The sequence below is a fragment of the Lagopus muta genome, chromosome 17 (assembly GCF_023343835.1).
Source record: "Lagopus muta isolate bLagMut1 chromosome 17, bLagMut1 primary, whole genome shotgun sequence".
NCBI classification, from domain to species: Eukaryota; Metazoa; Chordata; class Aves; order Galliformes; family Phasianidae; genus Lagopus; species Lagopus muta.
The window spans coordinates 1861756-1880608 of NC_064449.1; the positions used below are offsets into that span (position 1 = coordinate 1861756).

An 18853-nucleotide genomic window follows, 5' to 3' on the forward strand; every position below is an offset into this window, starting at 1 on the left:
GTTCCGTTCGCGCACGTGGGGCGCAGGGGCAGCGGGCGGAGCTGCGCATCGCGGGGCGGGGCGTTGCCATGGCAGCGGGTGCGGCGCCGCGGCCTAGGCCCAGCCGCCGGCCCTACACCCTCACCTGTCCCCGGTTGGCCCCTCCCGGCGTCCCGGCTCCCTCAGTGCCCCCACCGCTGCTGCTTGCCCTCCTCAGGCACCTCTCACCCCAAATCTTCCAGCCCCGGGGACGCAGCACCTGTCCCCTCCATTCCCCTGGCAGCCCTTTGGTGTCACCCACGATTCGTTTTTAGCGCTGCCCACCTTTGCCCCACAGAGACTGTCCGTCCATCTGTCCATCTGTCCGTCCACCCAGCCTCGTCCTGCAGCATGGCACACCTCCTGGGTCACCCTGGCTGCATGGCGAGCCTGCAGGCCGACCTGAGAGACCTGCAGGGAGCCATCGCCGACGTCACCTCCCGCACTGGCCCTGCACGCTTCCCCTCCTGGAAGTTCCCCAACAAAGTGTCCTGTGAGCTGGATCTGGTGGTGTTGCTGGAGAGGTACAGCCACGCCGAGGGCAACCCCGAGTTCAGCCAGCACGCACATGTGGTACTGCTGGAGCTGGTGATAGACAGGTGAGCAGGCAGAGCACCCTGCAAAAAGCAGCTGGGGCACAGCGGCTCCTTCCCCATGGAGGGAAGATGTCTGGCCTGTTTGATGCGGTGGTTTGGGCAGCGGGCTGGAACTGGGTGGTCTTTGAGGTCAAAGAATCATGAAATCATTGGGAGGGAGCTGTCCAACTCCCTGCAGTGAACAGGGACACCCACAGCTAGATCAGGGTGCTCAGAGCCCTATCTGGCCTGGCCTTGAATGTCTCAATCCCTTGGAGCATTTTTCGGGCCCTCCTCTGGCCGTGCTCCAACAGCTCCATGTCCCTCCTGCACTGATCCCTCCCCATCTGGATGCAGCACTGCAGGTGAGGTCTCACAGCACACAGCAGAGGGGCAGATCCCCTCCCTCTGGCTGCACTGCTTTGGATGCAGCCCAGGATACAGTTGGCATTTCAGGCTGTGAGGGCAGAGTGCTGGCTCATATCCTGCTGCCATCCATCAGTACCCCCAGGTCGTTTTTGGCAGGGCTGTGCTCAATTCTTTAGTCCCCTGCTTGTATTGATAGCGGGGGTCCCTTCCAACTCAAGCTATTCTTTGATTCTATGAAAACAACTCAATTTTAAAGATGAGCCATGCCCTCATAGCTATCTCTGGATACCTGGTCCTAACAATACGCCTTCAATAACAGCAGTGAGTGCCCCACATCTTTATGGAGAGTCTAACTGCAGCCCCTTGGAGTTACATCCTGCTGCTGCAGGGGGATTTAATCCTTCCCGGTCTTGTTCCAGGCCTGAGAGGTTATACATACACTGAAATCCAGCCTCCTTTGCTGCCGTGCTGGTTTTTCAGGCTCACTGCTCTGTTAAATGCCAAGGGCCTTCTTCCCATTACAAATATTTTATTCCTCTAAGCTGTGTTTCTTTTCCACAAAGGCTGCTGCTGCTGCTGCAGAGCTTCACGGGCTATGCAGAAAACCTGCTCAGCGAGCGAGCTGTGCCCCCAGCGGAGGCAGTGGGACCCTGCATGTCGGCGGGGCTGACGGTGAGGAGGTACTGGCACAGCATGCTGCGACTGGGAGCCTGCTACCAGCAGCTTCAGACTGAGGTGGGACATACAAGGGTGTGCGGGCACAATGGCTCAACAGCCACACAATTATGATATGCCAGGCATGCCCATGGCACGGGGCTGATGTTGCAGTCTTTCTCTGAGATGCCATGGTACATGTAGTGGCTGCTCCAGATGCACTCCCTGACTGTGACCTCCAGGCTTCCACCAGGGTTTTGGGACTGGGGAGCCTGGCTGCTCTTATTGCTTGGAAAAAATATTCTCACCTTACCAATGTGCCACCTCTGTGGCTCTGCTGACCCACACTGTGTGGGGCTGAAGTGGCTTAAATCAGTGAAATGATTTGTGGTAAAAATGCCATGTGTTCCCCTGTGTTTTATTTTCAAAATGTGCTCCTGGCTATTTTCTCACATAGCCAGGAGACAGTACAGTGAGGTGTGACAGAAGGGAAAATAACAAAAACAAGAGCCAGGGAGGAAGTTCTGCTGCAGCAGCCTTGTGAAACCACAGCTCTGCTATCTAGCAGGCAGTGACCAAAAAGCTACCTGTGAGCTTGAGAAATTCAGTTCCCTTGTGCCAGGCAGAACCAACGGTAACCCATGCTGTGTGTAAACATCATTTTGCTTACAGGGCACCTGCTTTCATGGTAACATAATAAACAGTGAACCCTGAGCACTGTACTCCAGCAACCTCTGAGGGTGCACGTTCTGACCTTGTAGCTTCTTGGCTGCACTGATATCTTGTCCCTATCCTTCATATCTCTGCATTCAGCTCTCCTGAATTGTTTGCTGATAATGGATCACAGAATCACAGAATCACAGAATCACAAGGTTGGAAACAACCTGCAAGATCATCCAGTCCAACCCCCCTCCCATTCCTATCAGTACCACAAGCACTAAACCATCTCTCGTAGCTCCTCATCCAGGCGCCTCTTGAACAACCGCCAGGGACGGTGACTCCACCACCTCCCTGGGCAGCCATTCCAGTGCCTGACCACCCTTTGAGAGAAGAAGTTTCTCCTAATATCCAGCCTAAACCTCCTCTGGTACAACTTCTGGCCGTTTCCTCGGGTCCTACTATTTGCCTGGGAGAAGAGGCCAGACCCTTTTGCACTACAACCTCCCTTCAGGAAGTTGTACAGTGCAGTGAGGTCTCCCCTGAGCTCCTCTTCTCCACACTGAACAATCCCAGCTCCCTCAGCTGCTCTTCATAACATTTGTGCTCCAGACCCCTCACCAGTTTCGTTGCCCTTCTCTGGACACGTTCCAGGGCCTCAATGTCTTTCTTGTAGTGAGGGGCACAAAACTGAACACAGCACTGGAGGTGCGGCCTCACCAGTGCTGAGTACAGGGGATGCTCACCTCCCTGCTCCTGCTGGCCACACCATTTCTAATGCAGGCCAGGATGCCGTTGGCCCTCTTGGCCACCTGGGCACACTGTGGGCTCATGTTCAGCCGAGCACCAACCAACACCCCCAGGTCCCTTTCCTCTTCACGATCATCCAGCCACTCATCCCCAAGCCTGTAATGGGGCTGCATGGGGTTGTTGTGCCCAAAGTGCAGAACTCGACACTTGGCCTTGTTGAACCTCATCCCATTCATCTCAGCCCAGCGATCCAGCTTACCTAGATCCCTCCGCAGGGCCTCCCTGCCCTCAGACAGATCCACACCACTTCCCAACTTGGTGTCATCTGCAAACTTACTCAGGGTACACTCAATCCCTTCATCTAAGTCATCAATGAAGACATTAAACAGGATGGGCCCCAGTACCGACCCCTGGGGGACACCACTTGTAACAGGTCTCCAGCTGGACTTCACTCCATTGACCACCACCCGTTGAGCACGGCCCTCCAGCCAGTTCCTTATCCAACGGAGGGTAAAACTGTCCAAGCCATGGGCAGCCAGTTTCCGCAGAAGGATACTGTGAGAGACCATGTCAAAGGCTTTGCTGAAGTCTAGGTAGACGGCATCAACTGCCTTTCCCTCATCTACCAGTCTGGTCACCCAGTCGTAGAAGAAGATGAGGTTCAGTCTGGGCTCTATGTTTGTGTCCTGTGCTCTTTTCACCAGAAGAAGACTTGCAGGAAGGATATCGCTGCACTCCAATCCACCTCTGAGGCTGAGAGAACTGCAAAGGAATGCTTGAAGGACTGCTTGCCATCTACTTCAGAGTCAAGCACACCCCCAGGTGCTGCCCAACCCAGCTCCCCATGGCAGGCTGTCAGCAATACCTCAGGCAGCTCCCAGCCCAGATCTGCCTGGAGCACTGAGGGCAGCTGCAGCATCCACATGCAGGCAGCAGAGCCTCCAGCACCCTGTGACACCTGTGACAGCTTCCAGGCTGGCTTTCAAGAGGTCAGCAAAGCCATCATCAGCATCTGCCAGAGCCAGAACATCCCCTCAGCTCTGAGCAGGTTCCAGGAGGTGGTGGAGGGCACTGAGGGGAGAAGGATCCTCTCTGCAAGTGATGTGAGCTACTGGGTCTCGGAGCAAAGCAAAGACCTCTCATGCATCAACAAACACCTCCACACACTGCTGGAGCAGCTCAGCCCTCTGAAGTCTGAGCTGTCAGAGTCAAAGAAGGAGAAGGATGAGCTGCAGAAGCAGGTGGAGGACTTTGCTCGGCTGCTTCAGGTGGAGAAGGAGACCCAAGCACGGCAGAGGAAGGAGGCTGAACAGAGCCTAGAAGTAAAGAACAAAGAGCATTTGGAGGCTGTAGCCAGGCTGGAGCAGGACAAGGATGATCTACGGAGAGGTACAGTGCTGTCTGCTGTCCCCTGCACCCCCTCCAGGTCTGGGGGTATTTGCAGGAGGCAGCAGCCTGCAGTCAAATCTTGGTTCCAGCACCACGAGCAGGGCTTTGGCCACTAGTTTTGCTAAGTCCTGCATCAGTGGTGAGAAAATGCTCCCTGTAGGGTCATTACATAGTTTTCAGATGTCTGGCATGGCTGAGACAAGGGGACGAGCCATGCTGTGGGTTTACCTGGCCCTTTATCCATGCATTGACAGCAGCTGCTGGAGTAGATGAAGGCTCCTCCACTGGCATCACTGGCTTTCCTGATGTCCTCATCATCTCCCAGCTTCTGCTGCTGCTTCTCCATTCCCATCATCTCATTTTCTACCACTGCAAGCTCCACACGCTCTCTGTGTCCCATCTCTGCAGCATTTCACATGCTGGCAGCTGTTCCCTGCTGGGAGCCTAACCCCCAGCAGTGGGAGCTGCTTGCCCTCATCATCTCACTGCCTCCTCCCTGCTGAAGCACAGCATGATACAATTACTGGGTGAAAAGATGCTTTGGCACAGTCGTTTTCTGCCTCTTTGTTTTAATTTCTTTGAGGAGCTGTTTAATGTTTAGTAGTCTTTTGTGCTGATTTAGGAGCTGCTCTGCTGGAAGAGCGAATCTCTGCCCTAAAGGAAGCACTGGCCATGAAGCAGGCTGCTGTGCAGGAGCTGGGTAAGGACCTGGGGTGCTCATCCAGTTGGCACATCTCTCCCCGAGTCTGGCTCTGATCTCACACATTTTTCACCCATGTAACTCCTGGCTCTCCCAGAATCTGTTGGGTTAAACCCAGTGGGAATGAAAGGATGACATGACCTCACTGCAGTGCCCAAACATCATCCAGTACCAGGGTGGGTTGGTACTGGTGCTGGCTGAGATTTGAGGTTCCCTGGGACACCAAGAGCCCTGCTACCATCCCTCTCCAGCACTTGCAGAGGCTGTAGGGCCCCTAAAGACACCTCCTGGCTTGGGAGCATCTTCCTATTCTGCCCAGCCTGTGCCACAGTTGCTGTGCCTCCCCAGAGGCAACCAAGCAAACTTTGCTGGAGGACTTGAAGACTGCGATGGTGGCCAGGAGCCGGGTGCTGGAGCTGGAGGAGGAGGTGCAGCTGCTCACCAGACAGCGGGACAGCCTGGGCCAGGAGCTGAGTGCAGTCACTACCCAGCTGGAGAAGGAGAAGGCCAAAGTGGAGAGCACACTGAGGCACGAGAAGGTATGAATAGAGCTCTCTGGAGCTGTCCAGTTGTGACCACAACCTCTCACTGCCATGGGTGCTGCTTCTCCCTGGCACTGGCATCAGGGCAGCAGCAGCCTCCAGCAGGCTCACCTCCCTGCACAGTCCCTGCAGGCCAAGCAGAGCACCCTGCTGCAGCAGCTGGACAGCCTGGACCAGGAGCGTGAGGAGCTGCAAGCTAGCCTGGGGGAGGCTGAGGAGAACAGAGCCCGGATGGCAGAGCAGCTGCAGGAGAGCCAGAAGCAGAAGGAACAGAGCATGCACCAGCTACGAGTGCAGCAGGTACCCAGCATTTGTCAGGGGAGCAGCCAGGACAGGACACAGCTGTGCCACAGGGCTCCCAGGAGCCACCTCTGCCCCATCTCACACTTGTGGGCAGTTCTCCCAGGACAGTGGCTCTGACAGCTAATTTGACATTGCCACAGGGCCACTTCCACATAGTGACCCTTCTCTCTTAGACTCATTTCACGGTTGCTCGAAGCAGCCTGTGCTTCAGACACACAGAGATCATTACAGATCATTACAGGGACGACGCTGTCCCTCTGTTTGGGGATATCCTTATCCCATTAAGGACAGGCTTCCCCAGTCTGTACCATAATGAGGTTTGGGAAGGTGCCCCCCAAACTCACCCATCTGTTGTGGCCCCACAGGAGTTGCTGGACACGTTGCAGCAGGAGAAGCTGAGCCTGGAGCAGTGCATCTCCAAGCTACGGGAGAATGTCTCTGGGCTGGAGGAGCAGACAAAGGAGCTGAAGGAGCGGGAGAAACTCCTGGTGTTCTTCCCTGAGCTCCACATCCCCGTTGAGACACAGTTTGAGAGTAAGGCACAGGGCAGCGGGCAGCAGTGCCTGCTTTTGCAGCAGCAGGCTTGTACTTCTGGGGTCTCCTGGAGCTCAGGCGGAATCCTGTCAGCCCTGGGCACATTGGTGTCACTTGTGTAACAGTCTGTCCTCCTGACATGAGTCAGTTGCAGCCAGGAAGGGCTCAGTCCCTGTGAGGCACTAAGCCGCTACCATCTTAACCTGATTCTTTATGTGGGTGCTGTGTCCCACATCTGGCACAAAAGCAGGGCAAGGAGTTGGACATGGCTGCATTTGTCCTTGCTGTTTCAAATGACAGATTGGGGTCCCAGCTGCCACTTCCAGGGCCGTGCTGTTGTTCTCCAGTTCAGGAAGGTTCATTTCCAGCAGCTATCGCCTTGCTCAAGAGGGAGGACAGAAGAGCAAGTGGTCCCAGGGAGCAGGGACAGGCTCTGCTGCCAGCACCTCTGTGCTGGTAGTGTGTTGAGTTTGGGATTGACATGAAGTGCCATGTTTCATTTGCAGGCACTGGGAACATCACCGAAGACATGGAGAAGCAGCTGCAGGCCAACCACATCAGGATCGGTGTGCTGGAGCAGGAGAACACGAGGCTCATGGCTGCACTGGCCAAGGTGAAGGCAGCAGCTCAGCAGGGCGTGCTGCAGGTGAGCTGGGGGGCTGGCAGGATGGGGTACACTGTGTGCCCCAGGGCCACCCTGCAAACCCTGTCCCACAACCCCTGGGGATCAGTTCCTTGGCCGTGCACTTAAAGGAGGTAAAAAAGTCTCCCAGGAGAGGAAGGCTGTGGTGCTCCTTATGCAGCATTGCCTGTGGCTCCGGATCTGCTTCTCGTGGGGCTGAGCAGGACAAAGCCCAGCTCCCTGGTTCTGTAGTGTCTCTCCAGAGATCAGTCTGGTTGAACCAGCAGCAGTAAGCTGCTTTGCTGAGGTGCCCGGGGCTGGTTCCCAGCTTCCTTACATCAGCCCTCGTGGCTGCTGTGCCTCCGTTTCGCCACTACCTGCTCAGCGGTGAAATCCACCCACGGCAGAAGCCAAGATAAGCAATCACAGAGCCAAACACAGGAGTTTCACCTCCTCTCTCTTCCCCAGCACATCCCACAGACCCAGCTGTGGACTCAGCTCAGCACTCAACGCGGAGGGGAGACTGCAGGGTGAGTGGGAGCACAGAGGACAGCACTGGGGGGGCTTCCACTTCTTACCCCCTTTCAACCTCTTCCACTTCTCCCCTCCACAGACCCCCGAGCAGCCAAGGCAGCGGAGATGGCACAGGATCACAAAGAGCCACCAGCAAGGCCTGGCAGCGATCTGTGGGCAGCCAGCAACATCAGCTGCTCCCGGCAGAACCTGCACGTGCGGCCAGAACCTGCATCACGCTGCCAGCAAAGGGCCTGGTGCTGGCTCCCCACAAGCCCAGAGGGAGCAGCAGTACAACCACAGCGCACCACTTCTTGCACCGCAAATAGCTGCTTGGGTAACTGAGGAAGAGATGAAGCATTAATGAGCAGCACACAGCTACTCTCTTTATCCCTGCAGGACCTCGTTACCTGTTGCAAACATGAAGGTACATTCCCTTGGGAAACTCGGTCTGCCTGCCTGTTGTTCTGTGCCCAAGGAACAGTGTTGCTGAGTGGGTGTAACACTCATGGGCAGTGGTTCCACAGCATCTGGGAGGCTGAAAGAAGGCTTGGCTAACAGCCAGCCAGCAGCTGTTGCTTCACCTTGTTTGCTGCAGGATGGTGGCCGCAATAAACCTGTCTGCGCAGCTTCCCCTGCTGGCCCTCTGTTGAGCAATGTGAAGTGCAGGGCAGTGGAGTGCATGGGTTGGGCTGCTGTGTTCCCCTCCTCCCACAACACAGCAGCCCCAGCACCACTGTATAGTGTTGGTGACTGGAGTGGGTTCAGGTACAAGCACTGCTGGCAGCAAGAGGACCAGCATGCAAGGAAGGAGGCCTGGGGGAAATTTTCAGCAGGCAGAGATGGCTCTGAACAACGAGCAGAGCAGGGCTGGCGGCATTCCTGGCTACTGGAGTTCAGCTGCCTGTAGCTCAGCTGCTGCTGCAATCCGTGGCACAGCTCTGATCCTGACCAACTCAGAAGCACCCACACAATGCCTAAGCACAGCGAGGCTCAGGGAGCTGTTCCCAGGAGGCGGCTACACAGCTTCGAAGAGAACTCACAGGCTTAACTTGCCAGCATGGGCTGCAGCCTAGAAAGCTCTCCTGCAGCAGAGAAAAGTGGTCAGCAGGGCCAAGGACCGCACAACACAAGACACAGCAGCCTCTCTGAGCTCTCTATTTAATAGCAACGGCCACAAGTAGTGCTGCAGCTCCAGCTGCCACATGGAACAAGAGCCCTTGTGGGCTCACAGCGAGTCCCCGAGCACTCTGTGTTCAGCTAACTCGTACTGTCCTTTCTAATAAGTTAGTATAAATAAGGTGGTCCATCCTCCCCCCCACCCCCACCCGTCCCTCAGCTATGGCAGAGCCCCAGGTGCAGGCGGGCTCCCAGCCTGGTGCTGCCCACCTGTTGCAGCCACAGGCAAATAGAAAAGACTTAGAAAAAATGATGAGCAGGGAGAGGGAACAGCCAGACCTGCGCTCTTCCCTTCAGTACCTGCAGACTCCGCCGACAGCCTCAGTGGCCCCTCCCCAGTTATACCCACGAGTGCTTTCCCTGGCACCCATCCCCCAGCCATTTGATTAATGCCCAGCCATGCCCCTGGCCCCTCTACTCACACCAAGCAGGGAGAACCCCCCAGAGTCTTCACTCTCCTAAGGGCCAGGCTCTGCCTGGTGCTGCAAAGGGCATGGCTGCGCTGAGCCTTGCTCCAGTTCCAAGCACAGCTCACCCCACGCCTGCCCTGTTCTTCCCCAGCTCTTCCCAGAGCAGCCATGGGTCCGTCTGTCCCTGGAGCACGTCCGTTGGGCCGACTAGCTCTCTCCACAGCAGTTCCCTGCAAGGGAGAAGGATGAGGGGGTGTCACACAGGGATCACAAGAGCAGAGCAGTCTGTGGCTGGCACCACTTCCTCCCAGCCCTCGTCCTGGCCTGAACACGCTCCCCAGAGGGTGAACTGGGGTGCAGGATGTGTGGGGCCCCATCAGGATCCCCCAGTCCTAGAGCTGCTCTCACCTAGGATGTTATGCTTGCAGAGTGGGCAGGTCTGCTGCAGGAGGAGCCAGGGGTCCACACAGTCCCGGTGAAACTCGTGGGAACATGGCAGCACGCGCAGCCACTGCAGGGAGAGAAGCAGCTGGGACACGTGAGCCACGAGGAGCAGGCAATCTGCCCCCTGCCCGCAGAGGGGGGCAGCCCCCAACCACACGTCCCTCTCATGAGGACACCCCCACCCTGATGAAGCACGAGAAGGCTCAGCCACCACAGAACAGAGCCAAGGGGTGGCGTTAGCACGCGTGGCCCCAAATCGTCACTGGGACCAACCCCACCAGTCTGACCTGGCTCTTGCTGAACTGGTCCAGGCACACGGCACAGCTGTCTATCTCGCAGGCCCGGCTCCGCAGCGCCTTGCCAGGATTGTACCGCCGGGTCTTCAGGGCCAGCAGCCGCCGCCGAATGAGCTGCTTCAGGTCCAGCTGGAGACGCAGAGCGGGAGGTGAGGCGAAACGAGCGGAGCGTAGAATCATGTTGGTTGGAAGAGATCCATTAGAACATCAAGTCCATCAACTAACACTACAGTTCCAACACTCAGCTATGTCCTTAAGTGCTATGCCACACATCCCTTAAATACCTACCAAATACTTTCAATATCTCCAAGAGATAGTGACTGCTGCCTCCCCGGGCAGCCCTTCCCACACCTAACCACCCTTTTTGTGAATAAATTTATCCTCGCATCCAACCTCAACCTCCCCTGGTGCAATCCGAGCCCGCTGCCTCACGTCCCATCTACACTTCATGTCAGAGAAAGAAACCAACGCCCTCCTTGCCGCAACCTCCTTTCAGGAAGTTGCAGAGAACGAGGTCTCCCCTCATCCTCCTTTCCTCCAAACAAAACAGTCCCCTCTCCCCACGTCCCACCTCAGCATCCCGCTCCGACAGGCCTTGCCGTGACTGCCGCTGCGCCTGCACGATCACCCCCGTGCAGAGGAGCAGAGCGACGAGCAGGATGGTGTTCCACAGCTGCTGCAGGTACTTCTGCAGGAACAGCACCGCCAGGCGCTCAGGGGGCGAGGGGGAGACCCTTGCTTCACCCCCAGCCTCACCCCCAGCTGCGGTGACACCGAGGAGTGGCCATGGGGACATCTGTGACGCACCTGGACCTGCGAGCTGTTCTCCCCGGTGCAGATGACACCCTGCCACTCGCCATAGAGGCCCCCTCGGGACAGGCCACAGGTGGACCACAGGGTGAGCGTCACCCCCTGCAAGGCAGGATGCCACGTCACCACAACAGCATGTTGCAGCACAGGAGGCAGGACTGAGAGACACCGGCAGCTCCAACAGCCCTTGCAGAGCTGGCTCCGGCTCCTTGCAGGTTTCCCCGCTGCTGGGCATGGCCGTGCCTCTGTCCTCATACCCAAACAGAGGAGATGGAGGACTTACATACCAGGTTCTCCAGCAGCACCGCCTGGTATGTGATCTTCGCTGTCGCCCGTAGTCCTCTATGAGCAAGAGGCACAAAGAGCATCAGCCACATGCAGCATCCCCAGCACCCAGCAGCCCTATTCCTGCTGGGCACTGAGGGAGGCCGCTCCTGAGACGTGTACAAGGACAGAGGGACACACAGAGGAAATGGCAGTGACATTTTCCACCCAGTCCTCTCAGCAACTACACAGAGATCACATCCCTGCTCCGTGCCTGTTTCCCAATCAGTGAAGCCACCACACATGCCCCTGCTCCCAAGTCAAGCTGAACGTGCCAGACACCTTCCGAGCCCCTTCTGCCTCCCCACATTGCACGAGTGCTGGCTGTGCTCTGCTGCCCACTGCACAAATCAGGCTGCTGCAAGGGAACGCTCACCGCAGCAGTGCTCCCAGCAGCCTGGTGACGTTGTCCGAGGATTGGATCACGATGATGGGCTTGGCAAGGAGCTGGGAGACATCCAGCTGCACCAGACAGAAAAGCAACAGCTGTGAGTGGGGCAGGTGCCCAGCGTGCTAGGAGGACTGCAGGGCTCTCCTACCTCTCGGATCGCATTCTGGTTCAGTGCCAGGATGAGCAGGGCTGAGGCCCCCAGCACCAGGGCTCGCTTCATCTGCAGGGACAGAAGGCTCAGCACAGCGGGCTGGCACTGCCCACATCCCTGCTGAGCACCCCAGAAGGTGCCTGTGGGTTGCTGATGGAGCTCTCACCTTGCTGACCACAGCAGCAGTGAAGGACTCCTCCTTGGCACTGCGAGGGCTGTCTGTTGGCTCCTCACCCACGGGCACCACCCCGATCCAGCTGTCAGCAGCACCCAGCTCCGGCTCCGCATCCCCCACCTGGACACACGGACAGGTCAGGGACACACGGACAAGTCAGGGGCTGACGGCATTCCAAGGCAGCTGGGCAGCAGGCAGGGTGAGGGGACAGGGCTGGCAGCAGGGGAGCTGTGAGGGGGGCACACAGAGGGGACGTGCCGACATCACACCCCCAGCCGCCCCCATCCAGCCCCCACACCGCCTCCCATGGCTCCAAACGCTCCCAGCGCTCCCCTATACGCCCCCAATTCCCACCTTACCCCACCAACCCCAATCCCAGAGCTCACACGGGTCCCATCTCCCCCCGGTTCCAGCACTCCCCAGTTCCCCATATCGACCCCAAATACCTTCCCACACCCCACCTCCCCCAGCTCACCAACACCAGCCGCCCCCCGATCTCCTCTTCCCGCGGCTCCCCGCTGCCCGGCCCGCTCCCTCCTCCCAGCAGGGCCCCGTGCAGCGTGTAGGAGCCGCCGGGACCCGCCGCCGTCCCGTCGCCGTCCCCGGCCGCGTCCCCCGGCCCCGACACGGCCACTTCCACGTGGGCGGAGGCCGCCGGTCCCGGCCCGGCCCGGCTCAGCGCCAGCAGCGGCGCCAGCAGAGCGGCACGCAGCGCCGCCATGGCTGCACGGAGCCGCCGCACAGCGCCCCCATGAGGAGGGGAGGTCCGAAGGGAAGGATGGAGGATGAGTGCTTTTGGAGGGGGGGGAGGGGAAAAGAGGATGGGATGAGGACGAAGAGGGAAAGTGGAGGGGGAGGAAGCTCTGCTCTTCTTCCACGCTTTTAATTCAGCTGTTAAACACGACCGGGCTCAGTGCTGACATCGCATGCTCTCTGCTCCTTACTGAACGACAGGCTGGGATGGAGTAATGGAAATGGGGGGGAGACTGGGATGGGGGTTGAGAAGGGAAAGAGAACGTGAAGGGGAAATGGGAAGGATTTGGGATGGGAAGGATAAAGTAGAAAGTGGAAGGGATAGGGATGAGGTTGCTGATGGGTAGTGGAAAAGTGTGCATGGAATTGGATGGAGATGGAGATGAGAGAGAGGCATCGGTACCAGCTGTGGGATGGAGATTAATCTGGGTGCAGGGACAGGTACTGGGACTGGGATGTGATTGGGAACCACCACAGGGAGCAGGGAAGTGACAGGGACCAAACCTACCACTGGTAGAGCACCAAGCATGGGGACAAGGCTGAAGGGACAGTGGGCCCCCATCCATGTCCCCTCGACATGGCACCATATACACACATCCAGGCACACACGTGTAATGCTGGCACAGCACTCCCCAACCCCTTGCAACCCAAGCTAGGAACAAGTCTGCGGGGCTGTGCCAGAGGCAGTGGCATTGAGAACATCTGTGGGGATCACAGCAGCTCCCAGCCCAAGGGATAAGGGTCCTCGAGCCTGTGGGACATCCCTGATTCCTCAGGACACACACAGCCCTCCTGGGAACACAAGCATCACTCCTGCCCACAGATACCTGCACAACCCCTGCACCCCATTCCCCTGGTGCCTCCATCTGTCCCTGGCCCCAATCTCTTATCCCTGTTTTCCATTCCCTGTCCCCAGCTCCTGTTCCTATCTATTGCCTTCCACATCTCCCACCCCTGCTCTCTGTACCCTTTCCCCTACCCCATCTCGCAGCCTTGTCCCCACCTCTGTCCCCTTCTCCACCTCTTGTCTCTGCCCCCATTTGTGTCACCCGCCTCTGTCCCATCTCCCTACCTTGTCTCTTGTTCCTATCTTCTCTCCCTGGTGCTCTGACCCCAGTCCCTCATCTCAGTCCTCCCCTGTGCCTGAGACTTGTCTGTATTCCTGCTTCTTTTTATAACCCCACCTTTCTACCCTGCCCCATTTCTAATCCCCATCTCTGTCTCCAGTTCCCATCTGTCCCTTGTCCCAATGCCTCTCCATGTCCAACCTCTGTCCTCCATCTCATCTGTCTCTTTCCCCACCTCCCACACTGACCCCACCTTTACCTGCTCCATCCTCTTCCCTGTCCCCATCTCTGCCCCCTGTTCCCATCTGTCCCCTGTCCCAGTGCCCATCCATGTCCCCACCTCCTGTCGGCTGCCCCAATGCCCATCCTTGTCTCTATCTCTGTCCTGCCCCATCTCCTACCCTGTCTGCATCTGTCCCATCTCCACCTCTCCCCTGCTACATCTCCCACCCCTGCCCCCATCTCCTTTCCCCTCCCCCATCTCTATCCCACCTTCACCTGTCCCCTGCCCCAGTGCCCACCCCCATCCCTACTCCTGTCTCCATTTCCCACCCTGTCCCCACCAGTCCCTACCCCATCTCCTATCCCCTGCCCCTATTGCCGTCCCATCTCCACCTATCCCCTACTCCTGAGCCCATCCCCATCCCCGTTTCCTGTCCCCATCTCCCAGCATGTCACGACCTCTGTCCCATCTCCACCTGTCCCAATGTCCCAATGCCCACCCTTGTGTGCATCTCCCACCCTGTCCCCACCACTCCCTACCCCATCTCCTATCCCCTGCCCCCATCCCTTTCCCATCTCCACCTGTCCCCATCCCCATCCCCATCTCCCACCCCGTCCCTCCACATCCCCTGCCCCATCACCCACCCCGTCCCAGCCGCACACCGGGCCGTACCCGTGCGGCCACCCGTGCCGGGCACAGTCCAAGGCCGGCACCGGGTGCTGGAGGCGGCACAGGGCGGAGCCGCCTCGCCCAGCTCCATCCCGGCCGCCCTTAAGAGGCGGCGCCGGGGGCGCGGGGCCGGCGCCGGCACCATGAGCGGCCGTGTCGGGGAGCTGAGCCCGCGGCAGGCGGAGGCGCTGGCGCAGGTGAGACCGGCACCGGGGGGACGGCGGCGCGGGGCGCTTTGATGCGCCCACCTCGGCCGTGGGGTCCGCGGGGACCCCCGGGCTGCACGGCGCCGGGACCGGGGTCTCATCACCTCCGGAACCCGGCAGCAGAGGGATGCGGGACGCGGATCCGCGGGACACGGGGAGGCCCGATGACACAGCTTTGCTTCCCCCTGCACGGCGAGCATCCCAAGGGCTCTGCTTGCACCCCGTTCCCAGCACGGAGCTCGGCACCCGGAGGTCCCGCGGGACGGCGATACCGCTGGATGTGCGCCGTGCCTCCCTCCGCCCCACGACGCTTCCATCCTGCAAAAACGTGGCGTGGGGGAAAATCTCCCTGCCTGGGAAGGCATTGCTGCAGGGTGGAGGGCGCCCAGCCGAAATGGTGGCTGTCACCTGCTGGGGGACACCCGGTGGCTTTGCTTCGTTCCACCTGCAGCAGCCATGCTGGCGTTTATTGGCCTCTGTGGGCATCGATCACGGAGGGTACGACAGTGGCTGCGCTATCTTATCGCCGAACTGCGGCCCGCGGGCGATGACCTGGGCGGGTACGGCACGGTGCTCAGTTGGGTTTGGGACGGGACACTGCGTGGTTGCAACCCTGATGCAAAGAGCTGTGAAACCTGTCCCCTCCCACCCGCCCGCGACCGTGTTGTTTTCCTCTGGGTGAGGGAGTTAATCCCGGGTTTAATTACACCTAAATTCAGGCGGGGATAATCCGGTCAGCCTCGTTACGGGCTGGTACGGTGCATGGGGGGATTTACACCGCCTGCCCCAGGGCAGCATCCCTGCTCACTGCCGACCTCGGCGGTGCCCGAGGCATGTGCGACGACCGCGTGGTGCACAGCCCGGAGCTCGGAGCGCCGCGCAGGGGGCAGAGGGCTGACGCCTCGCTTTGGAGGGCACGGGCTGGCTGCCTTACACGAGGATACCGGTCTGGGGACCCTCCCGCAGCAGGCATGGGAGCAGAGACTGCTCTGTGCTGCCGGCTGCCCCGGGGACAAACTTCAGGTTTTGGGCACAAGGCCACATCCCCAGCCCCGCTGACGGTGGTGCCCCTTCTCCCCGCAGTTTCGAGAGAACATCAAAGACGTGCTCCCTTCGCTGCCCTTGCAGGACGATCATTTTCTCTTGAAATGGCTCCGAGGTAAGCCCGGGGGGCGCGGTGGGGCTGGGACATCCCGTGGGGGCTGCGGGCACCACGCCGAGGTGCTGCCCTCACCTGGACTTTAGCAAGCTGGCAGCGGGGCAGAGGGCGGCAGGTTCAGCAGCGACGTCCCGGCTGCGCCCCGCGCGGGGCTGAGCTCCACTCTCTGCTCTTTTGCAGCACGCAGCTTCGACCTGCCCAAGTCAGAGGCCATGCTCCGCAAGGTGAGGGGGTCCCCGTGCTGGGGGAGCCCGGCCGAGGGGCTGGGGTGTCCTTGAGACCCCGTGTGCCCTCACCCCGACTCGCTCTGCCCTGCCTTCACAGCACGTGGAGGTCCGCAAACGCATGGATGCCGACAACATCGTTGCATGGGAGGCACCTGAGGTGGGGGTCCTTGGCCCGTGGTGGGTGTCCCCAGCCTGAGGTGGGCGTCCCCAACTGACGGTGCTCCCGCAGGTGATCAGGAAGTACATGGCTGGAGGCATGTGTGGATACGACCGGGAGGGCAGCCCCGTCTGGTACGATATCATCGGGCCACTGGACCCCAAGGGGCTGCTCTTCTCTGCCTCCAAGCAGGACCTGCTCAAGAACAAGTTCCGTGACTGCGAGTTGCTGCGGCAGGAATGCGAGAAGCAGAGCCAGAAGGTGGGCGCCTGCGTGGCTGTCCCCACACATCCATATCCCCACCAAACCCACAAGACCCCCCCTTCCCTTCATGCACTGTCACCAGCCCTGCTTTATGCCAGCTGCACAAGTTCCTGCCCGTCCCACCAAACAGTCCCTGCTGCCACCTGTGTCCCTGTCCCAGCACCACACCTTTTTCCTGCACTGATGCTCTAGAGGAAGCACTGGGCCCGTTGGGGGTAAAAGGGGCTGGCACTGGGCTGCCCTCTGCCCCAGGGGTGGCAATGACCAGGAACAGGTGGCAGGAGGGACTTGGCAGTGGCTGATGCTTCTTGGTCTATAAACTCATCGTCCCACCTGACGACTCTGTCCCTGTCCCAGCTGGGCAAGAAGATTGAGATGGTGATGATGGTCTACGACTGCGAGGGCCTGGGCTTGAAGCACCTCTGGAAGCCAGCGGTGGAGGCGTATGGTGAGGTGAGGCTTGGAGGGACCACAGTGGCCACTGAGGTCAGAACTTCATCCCTTGCTGGGCTGCAGGGTGACCTCCAAGGCTGCGACTCAGGTCCCAGGCCTCACTGCAGTTTGGGCAGGTGCACGGAGCCTCTGTTTAGGGTTGTCACCTGTGCAAAGCCTGTGCAGATGGGGCTGCCCCAGGGGGTGCTTGGGGCAGGAGGGTGTGGATGCAAAGCTCTCTCCATCCTGCAGCTCCTGGCGATGTTCGAGGAGAATTACCCCGAGTCCCTGAAGCGCCTGTTCATCGTGAAGGGTGAGCAAGGTGTGGGCATGCAGCTGGGCATCATGCTGGGATGGCTGCCCTGACACCCAGCTCTGCTCATCAGCTCCCAAGATCTTCCCGGTGGCCTACAACCTGGTCAAGCACTTCCTGAGCGAGGACACTCGCAAGAAAGTCATGGTGCTGGGATGTGAGTGGGGCTGCGGTAACCCTCACCCTGCCCATGCAGCATTGGGGTCCCCACCTCAGGCTGAGGTCCCTGCGTGGGACTCAGCCCCTCTGAACGCCCCGCTATCCCACAGCCAACTGGAAGGAGGTCCTGCAGAAGTACATCGACCCCTCGCAGATCCCAGTGGAGTATGGGGGCACACTGACAGACCCTGATGGGAACCCCAAGTGCCCCAGCAAGGTGAGGAGCGGTCCCTGCAGTGTGAGGGCTATGGGATGGCCGTGCCCTGTGCCCAAAACTATCCCTTTACAGATCAACTACGGAGGAGAAGTGCCAAAGCAGTACTACGTGAGGGATCAGCTGGCACAGCGCTACGAGCACACAGCGATGGTCAACAGGGGCTCATCCCACCAGGTGGAATACGAGATCCTCGCCCCCGGCTGTGTGCTCAGGTGAGGGGGGTCCGTGCTATGAGGATGAGGATATTGAGGCAGGCGGCGGTGACCCCGGGTCTCTCTGGCAGGTGGCAGTTTAATTCAGAAGGGGCCGACGTGGGCTTTGGGGTGTACCTGAAGACGAAGGTCGGGGAGCGGCAGCGGGCAGGCGACATGACTGAGGTGCTCCCCACCCAGCGCTACAACTCACACATGGTGCCCGAGGACGGCTCCCTCACCTGCTCCACGCCTGGCATCTGTGAGTGGCCCCTAGTCCCCACCCCCGTGGTCTGTCCCAGCACCCTGACCTCCCCCACCCCTGGTTCTGCAGACGTCCTGCGCTTCGACAACACCTACAGCTACATCCATGCCAAGAAGGTGAACTACAGCGTGGAGGTGCTGCTGCCTGATGCCACCTCAGCCCAGCAGATCCAACAGCTCGGGGACAAACTGGGCGAGGTGGCCCTGGAGCACAGCCTGTGATGGCAGCACGGAGGATGGAAGAAGGGGGGCTGGTGCCCCATGGCTCAGGGACCCGGGGGGCTGTGCCCGGGGTTGTTGGCCCCTCTGTGCCTTATGTGGCCCTCAGCAGTGGGGCTGGGTGTGGTGGCGGCAGTAAAGAGATGGACAGTGACGTGGCTTGGCTCTTTGTTGTCCTTCCATCCCATCCCCAGGCCCTGCTTCCCCTCATCACCGGACCCTATTCCTCCCCTCAGCCTCGTACCCAGATCCCGTTGTCCCTCTCAGCCCCATGCCCCAGGCTCAGCTGCCTCCCTCAGCCCTTATGTAGGCCCTCAGCCCCACATCAGGCCCCCGCGCCCTCCCCTGCCGTGCACCCACAAGCCCCGCATGCCGGCTGCGCATCCCACCCACGTGGCGGCTGCGGTCGGGTCACGTGCTGCCCGGCTTTGACTTCCCCGCCTCCATCTTAGAGCCGGGCAAGGGGGCGGGGCTAGGCGGGCGGGGCTAAGGGCGGTGTGCGGAAGGAGGAGGCGGGGTCTGATATG

General features: G+C 59.5%; 3 protein-coding genes across 7 annotated transcripts; 2 read left to right on the plus strand and 1 right to left on the minus strand.

Moving 5' to 3' along the window:
* Positions 1-117: 117 nt before the first annotated feature.
* CCDC157 (coiled-coil domain containing 157) lies at positions 118-8660 on the plus strand. 5 transcript variants are annotated; one of them, XM_048964400.1, is made up of 10 exons: positions 118-617; positions 1526-1697; positions 3728-4412; positions 5035-5112; positions 5461-5651; positions 5778-5954; positions 6323-6491; positions 6998-7137; positions 7582-7643; positions 7727-8660. In XM_048964400.1, the coding sequence occupies exons 1-10, from the start codon at positions 370-372 to the stop codon at positions 7953-7955; spliced, it is 2151 nt and encodes a 716-aa protein (XP_048820357.1). In that variant the 5' UTR covers positions 118-369; the 3' UTR covers positions 7956-8660. The 5 variants fall into 5 exon arrangements, with proteins under 5 accessions (XP_048820357.1, XP_048820354.1, XP_048820356.1 ...); XM_048964397.1 differs by having other exon boundaries at positions 269-617; positions 3731-4412; XM_048964399.1 differs by having other exon boundaries at positions 269-617; positions 7582-7819.
* Positions 8661-8955: 295 nt separating this feature from the next.
* RNF215 (ring finger protein 215) lies at positions 8956-12543 on the minus strand. Its single transcript, XM_048964402.1, has 10 exons — positions 12282-12543; positions 11798-11926; positions 11629-11700; positions 11466-11551; positions 11053-11107; positions 10763-10867; positions 10527-10643; positions 9947-10084; positions 9624-9726; positions 8956-9445 (listed from the first exon to the last, which is right to left on the minus strand). The coding sequence occupies exons 1-10, from the start codon at positions 12525-12527 to the stop codon at positions 9423-9425; spliced, it is 1074 nt and encodes a 357-aa protein (XP_048820359.1). The 5' UTR covers positions 12528-12543; the 3' UTR covers positions 8956-9422.
* Positions 12544-14609: 2066 nt separating this feature from the next.
* On the plus strand, positions 14610-18480 carry SEC14L2 (SEC14 like lipid binding 2). Its single transcript, XM_048964001.1, has 12 exons — positions 14610-14715; positions 15808-15883; positions 16064-16107; positions 16208-16267; positions 16340-16528; positions 16889-16984; positions 17216-17276; positions 17350-17433; positions 17546-17652; positions 17725-17864; positions 17936-18105; positions 18178-18480. The coding sequence occupies exons 1-12, from the start codon at positions 14662-14664 to the stop codon at positions 18327-18329; spliced, it is 1233 nt and encodes a 410-aa protein (XP_048819958.1). The 5' UTR covers positions 14610-14661; the 3' UTR covers positions 18330-18480.
* The last annotated feature ends 373 nt before the right edge of the window (positions 18481-18853 follow it).